General features: G+C 52.4%; 1 protein-coding gene across 6 annotated transcripts; it reads left to right on the top strand.

The window, feature by feature from the left end:
- The first annotated feature begins 624 nt into the window (after positions 1-624).
- SLITRK3 (SLIT and NTRK like family member 3) lies at positions 625-10065 on the top strand. 6 transcript variants are annotated; one of them, XM_084872640.1, is made up of 2 exons: positions 625-777; positions 6996-10065. In XM_084872640.1, exon 2 carries the CDS (start codon positions 7017-7019, stop codon positions 10053-10055), a length of 3039 nt encoding a protein of 1012 aa, XP_084728766.1. In that variant the 5' UTR covers positions 625-777; positions 6996-7016; the 3' UTR covers positions 10056-10065. The 6 variants fall into 6 exon arrangements, with proteins under 6 accessions (XP_084728766.1, XP_084728765.1, XP_084728764.1 ...); XM_084872639.1 differs by lacking the exon at positions 625-777 and adding an exon at positions 1314-1669; XM_084872638.1 differs by lacking the exon at positions 625-777 and adding an exon at positions 1845-2229.
- Positions 10066-12923: the final 2858 nt, after the last annotated feature.

Genomic DNA, 12923 nt, shown 5'->3' with positions numbered 1-12923 from the left:
GTGTCTCCCTTTCCTCTCTCTGAGCAAGTGGAAACAGAGGAGGAAAGGAGGAAGCGTGTGTACTTTCAAACTGTCACCCATGTGTCATGCAAGTGTGTGTGTGTGTGTGGGGGGGGTTACTGCCAATCACTTGGAACCAGCTTCTAGGGGGGCGGTCAGCGATGCTGCTGCTCGCCCTACCGCTCCCCGCTGGCTCTCCATCCGATGCCCCCCGCCCTCCCCTCCTCCTCGGGCCTGGGCTGTAATTTTCCAAACAACAGACATCTCTCTTTTGCAAATAAAGTTTTAAAAAAAAAATCAACCCCACAGCTACAGGATAAACTGACTTCCTGTCATTCAATTTTTGCAGGGCTTCTCTCTGTAGAGCTGCCAGCTTGTGACCGATGAGAGAGAGAGAGAGAGAGAGAGAGAGAGAGAGAGAGAGAGAGAGAGCATCACTTGCTTCTCTGCTTCCTAAGCAGGGATTTGCCTGCGATCCGCGGCGAGAGGACTGCGGCGGCGACTGATGTACCCAGTTGGCGCGGAGGAGGGGCCGGGGGTGCGAGTGCGGGGCGGGGAGGGAGGAGGGGGTGCGGGGGACAAGCTGGCGGAGGCTCCTCCGGCGACGGGCTGATCCGGGGATCCGGGGGGCTCCCCGGCGCCTCCTCTCCCTCCGAGGCGCGCGGCTCGGGGGCGGCCGATGGCTTTGCCTTGGGGCTCCCGCTCGGCGTTGGGCATCGCGCTCCCTCACCGCCCCCCGGCCCGGCGGCGGCGCTCCCGGTTGGGGCGCAGACGCGGGTAAGTAACGTGGGATCCGGGTGTCGTGATCGCCTAGGCCGTGAAAGTGGCACTTTTTTTTTTTTTTTAAAGCGGGTCAGTCTGCAAAGAGGCTGCTGCTGCCGGCGCGAGCGAGTGTCTCCTTGGTCTCAGGTCCCCTTCTCTCCACCACCCCCCCAGGCTGGAGAGAAGTGAGGCTGTTTGAATGGGGAGCTGTCAGGGGGCTCGCTGTCTGCCAACAGCATCTCCGCACCTCCCTGCTTCGCCCGCGATCCTTCCCCCTCCCCCCTGCCCTCCACCCCCCCCCCCCCCCAATTCCAAGTGGCATGTGTGCGCACAGCCATACTGTGGTATTTGTATTCTCTCTCTCTCTCTCTCTCTCTCTCTCTCTCTCTCTCTCTCTCTCTCTCTCTCTCTCTCTCTCTCTCTCTCTCTCTCTCTCTCTCTCTCTCTCTCTCCCTCCTGCCTCCCCACCCCCCACCCCCTTCGCCGCCGTCTGGCCAATGCCGGGATCTGGGATCTGGTCGCCCCCTTCCTGCATCCTTCCTGCCCCTCCCACCCTCTCCTCTCCTCCCCTCTCCTCCCCTCCCCTCTCCCCAACCCGCCGCCGCCCGGACCCCACTCCCACGGCCCCAAAGAACCCAGAACCCAAAGAGCCCGGCGCCAAGGCACCCCGGGCGGAGGCGAGGAGGCCGCGGGCAGGAGGGGTTATTATTGCGCGGGGAGGGACCACCTTCCAAGGAAGCAGGAAAGAGAGAGAGGAGAGAGAGAGGAGCCGGGGCTCTCCTCCGGGGCCCGCGAAGCTCCCCCGCCGAATCCAGAGCTCTCCGAGGCTCCCCGGGTCCAAAGGAACCCCCAGTTCTGGGACGGACGCTCCCTCCGCCCGCCGGCGCCCCGCCGCCCGCGCCGCTAGGTGAGCGCCCCGCTCCCCATCGGCACGCGGCGCCCATTCCCCGCGGCGGCCGCGCTTAGGATTCCCGGCGTGATTCGGGGGCCTTTCGGAAAGTTGGTGGCCGGAGGAGGAGGAGGAGGAGGAGGAGGAGGAGGAGGAGGAGGAGGAGGAGGAGGAGGAGGAGGAGGAGGAGCAGAGGCTGCAAAGGCTTGGGCGCCGCGATGGATGCAGCGGAGCCTCCCGGAGAGTTTGCAGCTCCCGCGGGCCGGTCCCCCGGAGCCCGGCCCTGCGCGCGGGGCGCGGGCGCTCTGCACCGCTAGGCGCCGGCCGCCGGCCTCGCCCCCTTCGCCTGATTGAACCCGGGCTCTCTCCTCGGATGTGGGATGTGCTCGGCGGAGCACACGGGGAGAGTTTGGCCGCCGTGGTGGCAGCGGCGGTGGCCTCGGCTCGCTCACAGGTGCTAGGGGTCCGGTGCCTTCGGGGAAGCGGATCGTTTTGAGCGGTGAGGACGGCGGGAGGAGGAGAGGAGAGGTCCCGGGGACCCACGGAACCGCGGACCCCCTTTTCGGGAGGAGGAAATCGTGAGTAACTCCATCAAATAGGGCAGGTGGAGGAGCGGAGCGCCCCTCCCCCCCGGCGGATCGCTGCTCGCTCTGGTAGAGAGAGAGAGAGAGAGAGAGAGAGAGAGAGAGAGAGAGAGAGAAGGAAAAGGCTCGGGCTTTTCATCATTTTCCATTTCTAAACAGACCTATTGTGTCTTCCGCCTGGGCGACCGCCGAGGAGACACGGGTGTGTGCAAGGCTCGGCGCTCTTGAGAAAAATGAATGATGCAGCATTTTAATTATGTTCCAGGGGGGTGGGGGAGAGTTTTGCTTCCATATTGGAATAGTTAATGTTGCATGTGTGCAAGGGAGTGGGCTGGGGGGGGGGGGGGGACCAGGCAAAGGGGAGGGGGAGCGGGAGGAGCCGGGTCCACTGGGGGAGAAAGGGCTTCTTGTCCTCCCCGTGGACAAATGACGCCGGGCGCTCCCAGCAGGAAGCAGCGGACTAACCCAGAGATCTCCCCCCCCCCTCCCCCTTCATCCCAACTTTTGGAGCTCTTCCTATTGCCCAGACACGCTGTACTGAGATCAAGGAAAGGACATGGGTGAGATGTCCTTTAGGATGGGCCCCAGATCAAGAGCCTGGAGTGGGAGGTGGGGGGTGGTTGGTTGGTTACAGTTCAAGATCAAATGATTGCAGAGGGGCCTTGACTATCTCCGGGATGCTTATGCTGATGGAAGTCTCCCATCCATTCCATAGCATCATGGGCTGCCTTAGCATCCCTGAGACAGTTACCGCCCCTGCACATCGGGTACAAAAGGTGGTGTGTGTGTGTGTGTGTGTGTGTGTGTGTGTGTGTGTGTGCGCGCGCGCGCGCGCCTGCGTGGGAGGGGGAGGTTGGCAGCTGGTGATGGAGATGGGTTGCTCTGGTTCTGAGCTCAGGCTGCTGGGGCTGGCCTGAGAGGCTCTCAGAGAAATGGGGTGGGTCTGGAATATTGAGGATGTGGTATATATAGCGGAATCCTGCCCACCTGCTTACTTGGTCTCTGATCGCTGCTTCCAGTCTTAGCTACCATGGAGCCATGGGTACTTGGCCTTTTTAAATGCACAATCTCAGACAAGTGGGCTGTGACTGACATGAAAGGGCCATGTTGTTGACTTAGGGGATGTGCATATAGATTTTAGGATGTAAGACATGGCCACATGCACTGTGTTTTTCTTTAAAATCTGTTTTTTTGTTTTTGTTTTTTTTTTGTAAAAAGAACTTGAAGGGAAAGCCACCTCTACTGCCTAACTTTGAGCCCTTGGGCAATTGAGGTTCAGTCGTTCCGTTGAGGATTTTAGCCATCAGAGTCCCTCCCTTCCCCCTGAGTTGGTGACAGGATTGGTGTGTGTGTGTTGGGGGCCGGGGGGAGGGGGAAGGCAGGAGGTGTGCATCCATGATGGATGCCCAGTTCCCACTAGCTAAGTGGACTGGCTTGCTGCACACTTGCCCCTATCCAGTTTCTCCATGAAGAGGCATTTTGTTCGCCAGCAGAGAGACTGTAGAGCTGTCAGCTGAGCTTTATAAAAAAAATTCCTCATTCCAGGGTTCCTGGGAACTGTAATCTGGTAGCCCCTCAGTCCTGCAGGTCCAATTGAGCATCATATCCCCATCTCATAACTCTCTCCCAAAATAGTTGGGCCAAATAGGTATTCTATTCCCCTCCCACCCACCCCCATCCCTGCAAGGTCTTCCCCAGCGGAAGCAAGTGAAATGGGTCCTTGTTACCCAAGTGTTCTCCGTCTCCTTCCAGAACGTGGGTTTCTCTCTGTCAGTAAAAAGGTAGCAGGAAGCACATGGTTGCTGAGCTCAGGGGCCATCCAAGGCTTTGAGCTGCAGCACAATAGAAGGATTCCTGGTGCAAAGAGATCGAAGCAAAATGCAGGATAAACTCTGTCCAAGTCGCTCGCGTGCCTGAGCTCTGATTCGGGACACCCAAGCAGAATTAGCTAGCTTCAGCCCTTCTGTTTCCCAGACCTGGGTTTTCCTTCATCCCTGTCTTTGCAGAGAAGTGCCTGTGCTGGGAAAAGGATAATTCTGAAAGGTAGTCATAGTTTCTCCACTGGAGAAAGGAGCTTTGGGAACTGGCGGAGCAAACCACTCAGGCAATAGTTTCCTTGAGAGTTAAGGAAAGAAAAAGAAAAAGAAAAATGTCTACAGCTCTCTCCCCTAGCATTTCTACCTTTTCCCACCAAAGGAATGTTTCCTGGTAGGTTGGTCCTTCTTCCTTCTGTTTCTTATTTTGACCATTTATCTTCATTCCCTCCACTTATTTTCTCTCTGCTTACACACACACACACACACACACACACACACACACACACACACTTTAGTCCAGGCTTCCTAGTGCTCATGCCTGGCCACATGCTAAGTTCATTCCCATTCCTGTTGGAGCCCCTTTTTCACGACGTGGGAAGCCATGGAAAGTTGGTTCCAGGGTTACAGCACATATTGGGCCAGGGGAAAGCCAAGGAGAGAGAAGTCTGAGGTTCAGCCCTGTGACCGATCCTGTCTTCCTCCCTGCCTTCCTCCCAGTGCCCAACTCCGTGAGGAGCGGCTGGTACCCACAGAAAGCAGCCTCTGCAGCAGCAGCGGCAGCAGCTACAGCGAGGCTGGGAGCCTGCAGCAGCCCCTTCTCCTTCCTCCTTGCTGAGTGTGCCAAGTGGCAGTTCTGCATCCAAAAGGAGCCCATTGAAAGGCCCATTGCATTCCCAGCACGTCTCCAGCTGGCTGCCTTTGCCTTTTTTATTTATTTTTTTATCTTAGTCTATCCCCCCACCCCATCTCCCATCTATACCCCTTTGCTTCAGCTTCAGCAGAAGGAAGGGAGGGAGAAGGAGAGAAAGAATCCTTAAACTCAAGCCTTTCTTTCTCTTCCAATGCCCCCCAATGCTCCCCACAATGTCCAAAGACTGACTTACATATATATGTGTGTATATACAATATATATATATATATATATATATATATATATATATCTCCTGCAAAATAGGTAAGTCAAAGACATCTGAAGTCTTGTTTATCTAAATCACAGGAACCTCAAAAATAAAATAAAACATTTAAAATTAAAAAATGGTGAAGAAAGAGCTTAAGTAGATTTTAATATTTTATAAGGGAGGCTAACTGATACTGCAATGGAGCCTCATCTGCCTTCTCTCTCCACCCCCCTCTTTTTCATTTAATTGTTTCTAAAAATTGAGTATTGAATTGCCTGAGGCAGATTCCTCTTTGCTTTCTCACTGGTTCTCCTCTCCTTACAGCTGTGTACATACTGTGCAAGTTGGCTGTGAAGATTTATCCTTTTCATTCTCCCTATAAATTATAACATTATGCTTTAAGTTAGAAGGTTGCCTGAATATTTCCTTAATGCATGTATCCAAGTGTGGAGAGGAAATATATGTGGAAAAAAAAAAAACACACCCAGTTTATTTTTATTGATTAAAAACAACCCTTCCATTTCAATGGACAGGTCAGTGACTCTGAAAGGGCAATGTACTAAAGCTGCATTATTATAATTTATGTATGTATGCATTTTCATACACCGATGACATTAGGCAAGGGGGGAAAGTGCCATGGGGAGGCTCTGTATTTATTATTAGCACGGTGAATTGTATTTGTTTCTTCTGTTTAAAAAAGAAAAAAAAAGAATGACATGTTTCCTTGAAATGTATCTCATGTGATGGATCATTTATCAGCAGGTATGTGTCAAGGTCCCCCCCCACCCCCCCTTTCGTGCCTTTAACTACTCTAAACAGCCACCTGCCGTTCCAGTTCCAGCTTTTGACAGGGTTCTTGAGATGATCAGGAAGGCACAGATGAGCTGTTAATACAGACACTCCCAGGTCCAGCACCCTTCCCCTGTCATTCTCTTTAGCTCTGACAAGTGCGTGGTCTTGTTCTTTAGAAAGGCTAATCACCGCTGAAAGGTGTAGTCAAATGATGCATATGTATAGAAAATATTTAATTAGCGGACACGTCAATAATCTGTGTTTGGGCAAAGGGAGTGGAGGTACAGTTTGTTACTGAGCAGACATGATAAGCATGATGTGGTAATTTCTTAGGAGAAACCTTATGTTTTCCTGAGCTATCAATCATCTTATGCATCCCCACATCGGATAGTTGGGCAATGAGCTCATACTCTATCATACTCTTTAATCAAATAACTTTTATTTTAATCGTGCATTTTCATGAGAAGAAACCTATAATTTAGAGAACATTTTTTCCCCCTATCAGAGTTTCAATCAGATGGGGCAGTGAGCTCATACTTCCTCACACTCTTTAATAACATGTCTTTTCATGAGTAGAAAATTATAATTTAAAGAACTTTTTTTTTTTTTCTCATCCGAGTTCCAATCAGATCTAGAATGGGCACCTCTGATGCCAATGTGAGTTTTAACAGGCGAGCCGGTGTAATGGCCAAACGATTGCCATTACTACTGAATGTGCCTATATTTAAATGCATTGCTTACCCATTCCCTTGCTTGCTATAAGCTTGTAACGAAGGCTTACCACGAAGGCTTCTTTCATTGGTCGGACTTGCCCTTTCCCAGGTATGGCTGGGTAATCCTCACGTGATGCAATAGTTCTGTTTCCTAGGTTTAAAACATAGGGCGACGCAGGCATGTTGATGGGTCCTTTGGAATGCCAGTTCGACAACTGCTGAGCTTTTGACTTCCCTCTTGAAAAGCCCCGATGTAGGAGTCAATGAGAATCGTGCGTCTGACTAACAGCTAAAAACCTGCGTCTTTATTTCTGTTGCAGTTTTGTAATCAACCACGAAGGATGAAACCTTCCATAGCCGAGCTGCTTCGCCGAGGGAAGATGCTGTGGATTATTCTTCTAAGCACAATTGCTCTGGGATGGACTACCCCGATCCCCCTGATCGAGGACTCGGAGGAAATAGATGAGCCCTGTTTTGATCCCTGCTACTGTGAAGTCAAAGAAAGCCTCTTTCATATCCATTGTGACAGCAAAGGATTTACAAATATCAGCCAGATCACCGAGTTCTGGTCCAGACCTTTCAAACTGTATCTGCAGAGGAATTCGATGAGGAAATTGTACACCAACAGTTTTCTTCATCTGAACAACGCCGTGTCCATTAACCTTGGGAACAATGCCTTGCAGGACATCCAAACGGGAGCTTTCAATGGTCTCAAGATTTTAAAGAGGCTGTACCTCCACGAGAACAAACTAGACGTCTTCAGAAACGACACTTTCCTGGGCTTGGAGAGCCTCGAGTATCTGCAGGCAGATTACAACGTCATTAAGCGCATCGAGAGCGGTGCGTTCAGGAACCTGAGCAAACTGAGAGTCCTGATCTTAAATGACAATCTCATCCCCGTGCTTCCCACCAACTTGTTCAAGGCCGTCTCCTTAACGCACCTGGACCTGCGTGGAAACAGGCTGAAGGTCCTTTTCTATCGAGGGATGCTGGACCACATCGGCAGGAGCCTCATGGAGCTCCAGCTGGAGGAAAACCCCTGGAACTGCACGTGCGAGATCGTGCAGCTCAAGAGCTGGCTGGAGCGCATTCCTTACACGGCCCTGGTGGGAGACATCACCTGCGAGACCCCCTTCCACTTCCACGGGAAGGACCTGCGAGAGATCCGGAAGGCAGAGCTCTGCCCCTTGTTGTCCGACTCGGAGGTGGAGGCCAGCCTGGGGATCCCCCACCTGTCCTCCAACAAGGAGCACGCGTGGCCCACCAAGCCTTCCTCCATGTTGTCCTCTGTCCACTTCACCGCTTCTTCGGTCGAATACAAGGCCTCCAATAAGCAGCCCAAGCCCACGAAGCAGCCCCGGACGCCGAGGCCGCCCTCCACCTCCCAAGCTTTCTATCCTGGTCCCAACCAACCTCCCATCGCCCCCTACCAGACCAGGCCGCCCATCCCCATCATATGCCCCACGGGGTGCACGTGTAACTTGCACATCAATGACCTTGGCTTGACGGTCAACTGCAAAGAGCGGGGATTTAACAACATCTCGGAGCTTCTCCCGAGGCCGCTGAACGCCAAGAAGCTCTACCTGAGCAGCAACCTGATCCAGAAGATCTACCGCTCGGACTTCTGGAATTTCTCCTCCTTGGATCTCTTGCACCTGGGGAACAACCGCATTTCGTACGTCCAGGACGGGGCCTTCATCAACCTGCCCAACCTGAAGAGCCTCTTCCTCAACGGCAACGACATCGAGAAGCTGACCCCGGGCATGTTCCGGGGCCTGCAGAGCTTGCACTACCTGTACTTCGAGTTCAACGTCATCCGGGAGATCCAGCCCGCCGCCTTCAGCCTCATGCCCAACCTGAAGCTGCTCTTCCTCAACAACAACCTGCTGCGGACGCTGCCCACGGATGCCTTCGCGGGCACCTCCCTCGCGCGGCTCAACCTGAGGAAGAACTACTTCCTCTACCTGCCCGTGGCCGGCGTCCTGGAGCACCTCAACGCCATCGTGCAGATCGACCTCAACGAGAACCCCTGGGACTGCACCTGCGACCTGGTCCCCTTCAAGCAGTGGATCGACACCATCAGCTCGGTGAGCGTGGTGGGGGAGGTGCTGTGCCGGAGCCCCGAGAACCTCACCCACCGGGACGTGCGCACCGTGGAGCTGGAGGTGCTCTGCCCCGAGATGATGCACACAGCCCCGGCGGCCGGAGCATCCCCGGCCAACCCCGGGGACCCTCGCCTCCAGGGGGCGCCCACGAGCGCCTCGCCCTATGAGTTCTCGCCCCCGGGGGGCCCGGTGCCCCTCTCCGTGCTCATCCTCAGCCTGCTGGTCCTGTTCTTCTCCGCCGTCTTCGTGGCGGCGGGCCTCTTTGCCTACGTGCTCCGCAGGCGCAGGAAGAAACTGCCCTTCCGAAGCAAGAGGCAGGAAGGCGGCGTGGACCTCACGGGCATCCAGATGCAATGCCACCGGCTCTTCGAGGACGGGGGAGGCGGCGGCGGCGGCGGCGGCGGGGGTGGAGGAGGGGGTGGAGGAGGTCGGCCCACCCTCTCCTCCCCAGAGAAGGCCCCTCCCGGGGGCCACGTGTACGAGTACATCCCTCACCCCGTGACCCAGATGTGCAACAACCCCATCTACAAGCCCCGCGAGGAGGAGGAGGCGGAGGCAGCAGCATCAGTGTCCTCAGGGCAGGAGGCCGCGGCGGCGGCGGGGAGCGCAGAACGCGGGGGGCCCGGCCCCCAGCCCCCGTCCCCCGCCCTGGGCGAGGCGCTCCTGGGGGGCGAGCAGCAGCCGTTCGGGGAGCCCCCCAAGGAGAACCACCACAGCCACTACCGGACCTTGCTGGAGAAGGAGAAGGAGTGGGCCCTGGCCGTGTCCAGCTCCCAGCTCAACACCATCGTGACCGGGAGTCACCACCACCCGCACCCCCTGCACCACCGCCCGGCGGCGGGGGCAGCAGCAGGTGCAGGTGCAGGAGCAGGGGGCGTGGTGGTGGCCGGGGGGGTGCCAGGACCTGGGGCAGACCTGGCCGGGTTCCGCCACCACGAGAAGAACGGCGGGGTGGTGCTGTTCCCGCCCGGGGGCGGGGGCAGCCTGCTGCTGGACCACCGGGAGCGGCCGCCGCCCGCGCCCTGCGGCGTGGGCTTCGTGGACTGCCTGTACGGCACGGTGCCCAAGCTGAAGCAGCTGCACCTGCACGCCCCGGGCATGCAGTACCCAGACTTGCAGCAGGACGCCAGGCTGAAGGAAACCCTCCTCTTCTCGGCCGGCAAGGGCTTCCCGGACCACCAACCCCCCAAAAACGATTACCTCGAGTTAAGGGCCAAACTCCAAACCAAGCCGGATTACCTCGAAGTCCTGGAGAAGACAGCCTACAGGTTCTAACAGAGAGAGAGAGAGAGAGAGAGAAAAAATACACATATATGACGACTGGGGTTTTTGTTTGTTTCCGTTTGGTTTGTTTGGTTTCTTCAAAAGCAAAGGAACCTGGAAGAGAGATACAGATCCCCTTGTCCCCTTTGACACGGCCCCCCCCCCCCCCCCAAGAAGAAGTCCATTCTCACCAACGTTCCTGCCCTTGAACGGAACCCACACGCCGCATGGAAACTAGGAAATACAAGACAGTGTGCGCTCCCCCTCTCCGCCGACGTGATCCGGAGGGGGGAAAGGGCCACGCTGAGATCATTAATCAATGAAGTGCCTTCGCAGACTTTTGCCAGCAAATGTTACCATTATTTTTTTTATACTGAAACTTGAGACTCTGACTGTGCCATGTATAAGGTATATTGGGGATCGTTGTATTGATCCTGATTAAGTAAAAATTCAATGTATCCTTTTTATTTTCAGTAACTTTTCTCTTCCTCCTTCTCCCCGCCTCCCCCCCCCCCCCCCACTTCCCCCAAATTGAGTTCTGTTCAGCAGGGAGCGGAGAACACAAATTGACATCCGTGGCCCTCTTTCCTCTTCCCACCATGGCACAGATCCTGTACATGTATTACCAATGCAGTTTGCTGCATGCCTGGAAACTGCAAGACTGGGGAGGGAGGGGGCGGGTCTTGCTCGAATGTTCTCACCCACTCTTTTTTCTCTCCCACGCATACCCACAGGCAAGTCACAAACCCCTGCCCACAGGTCCCTGAACCTGCAGCCTGAACCCTCTTGCTTCTGGTGCAGGTACACGTGTGTGTACACACACACACACACACACACACACACACACACACACACGCACACGATACCCCTGCCACTCCAATCAATGTAATTATTTCGGGTTTGATCCATTTGTCTCCTCCCCATAGCTCTGCCTTCCCTTCCACCCTAGTGTATAGCTCACAACATCTCTTCTGCCACCGGGGAAAAGGCCCTGGGCGAGGCTGGAGCCCAGGGCAATGGGAGGCCCGATGGTGGTTTCCCAGCCTGAGGCGCTTACCTAGGAAGGACCCTCCTCTTTGTGACACTTCATCCTGATGCCAAGATATTTTGGAAAACATCTGCACTTTCTTATATAAATATATATAATATTAAAAAAAAAAACAACACCACAAAAACAACAAAAACAAAAAAAAGCAACTGGTATATATCACTAACAGCTTTGTAGGAAGCAACTTTTAATGTTTCTCTCACACACAGATTCGAAAGAAATGTGCATATATTTATTCTGTAATTTCAGTTATAAATTGTAAAGGTAATGTTTAATCATTGTATAGTGATTATGCGTCCGGTATAGCTTTCCTAATAAAACGTTTTTGAAAAAAACAAACAAACAACATAATACATTATATATAGAGGATACAGAGCTTGAACCTTAAATTCCAGCTATGCCATGCCTTTTTCACGGTCACATTAAAAAAAGAATCTTTCTTTTCCTTGTTATACAGAAAGCTAGTTTGTTAACAAGTTTGATGCACTGTGATGTTGATAAATCTTATCCCCTCCCGGCCATAACATCCCATACCAGGATACAATTGGGACTTTAAAAAAATCTGATTTATTCCGTTTACTTCTTTTCTCCTGGGTTATGTATTTCGAACATAGTACCCCAATGATGCACCACCTTTCCTAGGCAGGATGTAATTGGGGGGAAAATAAGGGAATCATATTGCTAAGATGTATAGAATTAATTAAGAGGAGGCAGTCAAGGATCCAGGCGTCTTAAGAGAGTGAATGACAAAAAAGGAAAGGAAAAATTGCACTAAAGTTACACACACTTGCACACACCCAGATAAAAAATCAAGGGCCTCGGAGCCTATTGGAATTGTCAGAATCCTGTTATCTGTGGAAGTTGTCACATACTTAGCTACTGGTTTTGCCAACCACATACTGCAACTGGCCCCAGTCATGCTTGAACTAAGACAGAGGGTGTTGGATGGATTTTTCGTCCTTTAGGACACAAAAAAATGATGTTTCTAAATGAATCTGACAGTAATCCAAGTTATGATCCATTTACATGTGAGCGAAACCAAAGAAAATCGGATTTTTAAGGTGCCAGTATCTTCCTTATGAAAGAATACCACACAGAGCTGGGAGGCACTTATCTCATCGTGCCATTAGAGGGCAGCAGAGCTCCAGAGAGTCCCAGACCCTGAGCTGCAGAATTGTGCATTGACCCCCCAGTGTTCTCGGCTAGTGTTTTCTCCAGCTGCCCTTAGTGAAATTATCATTATGTGTTGAATGTAATTCACAAGTCACTGATGCCTTACATCCCATTTTTCCCCTTACAAAAGAAGACCAGCAGCTTCTAAAGCTGTGTAACAGAAATAAAACTAAGGCATTGTACTTAAAAAAAAAAAAAAAAAAGCCCCATAAATGTCTATGATATATTTATATATTTCTCAATTAGTTATCCATGGATATCAACAGAGGTATGCATAAAATAAAAATAGACACACAAAAGTAGATCAATATAAAAAGCAAATTTTCAGGGCTACTTTGCATTTGGCACATTGTACCTAAACCTTTTGTCCTCCATTCGTTGAGGTATATTTTGGAATTGGTTCAGATGAAGAAAAGCCCACGAGCAGGATTCACTATTTCTCTACATACAATATTGAAATGCAGCGCATCTTATGCAAGAGAATCAGACCCACTGTTCAATAGGTGTTATTGTTCTTTTAAATTTTTTTCATTTTCCCATAAGTCATCTTTTCATAGTTATTGTGCTATCCTCATTCCTCATTCTTTTTTAAACTCTTCTTCTTTCTTAAAGTCTTTTCCTAAGGCACAGGAAGTCAGTACTAAACTTTGTTTTCAAAC

The sequence above is a fragment of the Pipistrellus hanaki genome (assembly GCF_964339955.1).
Source record: "Pipistrellus hanaki genome assembly, chromosome: 2".
Classification (NCBI taxonomy): domain Eukaryota; kingdom Metazoa; phylum Chordata; class Mammalia; order Chiroptera; family Vespertilionidae; genus Pipistrellus; species Pipistrellus hanaki.
This window is presented reverse-complemented; position numbering and strand designations above follow the sequence as displayed.

Bases quoted from the DNA above. Each gene is read 5' to 3' on its own strand.
- SLITRK3 (XM_084872640.1), top strand. From the start codon at position 7,017: ATGAAACCTTCCATAGCCGAGCTGCTTCGCCGAGGGAAGATGCTGTGG.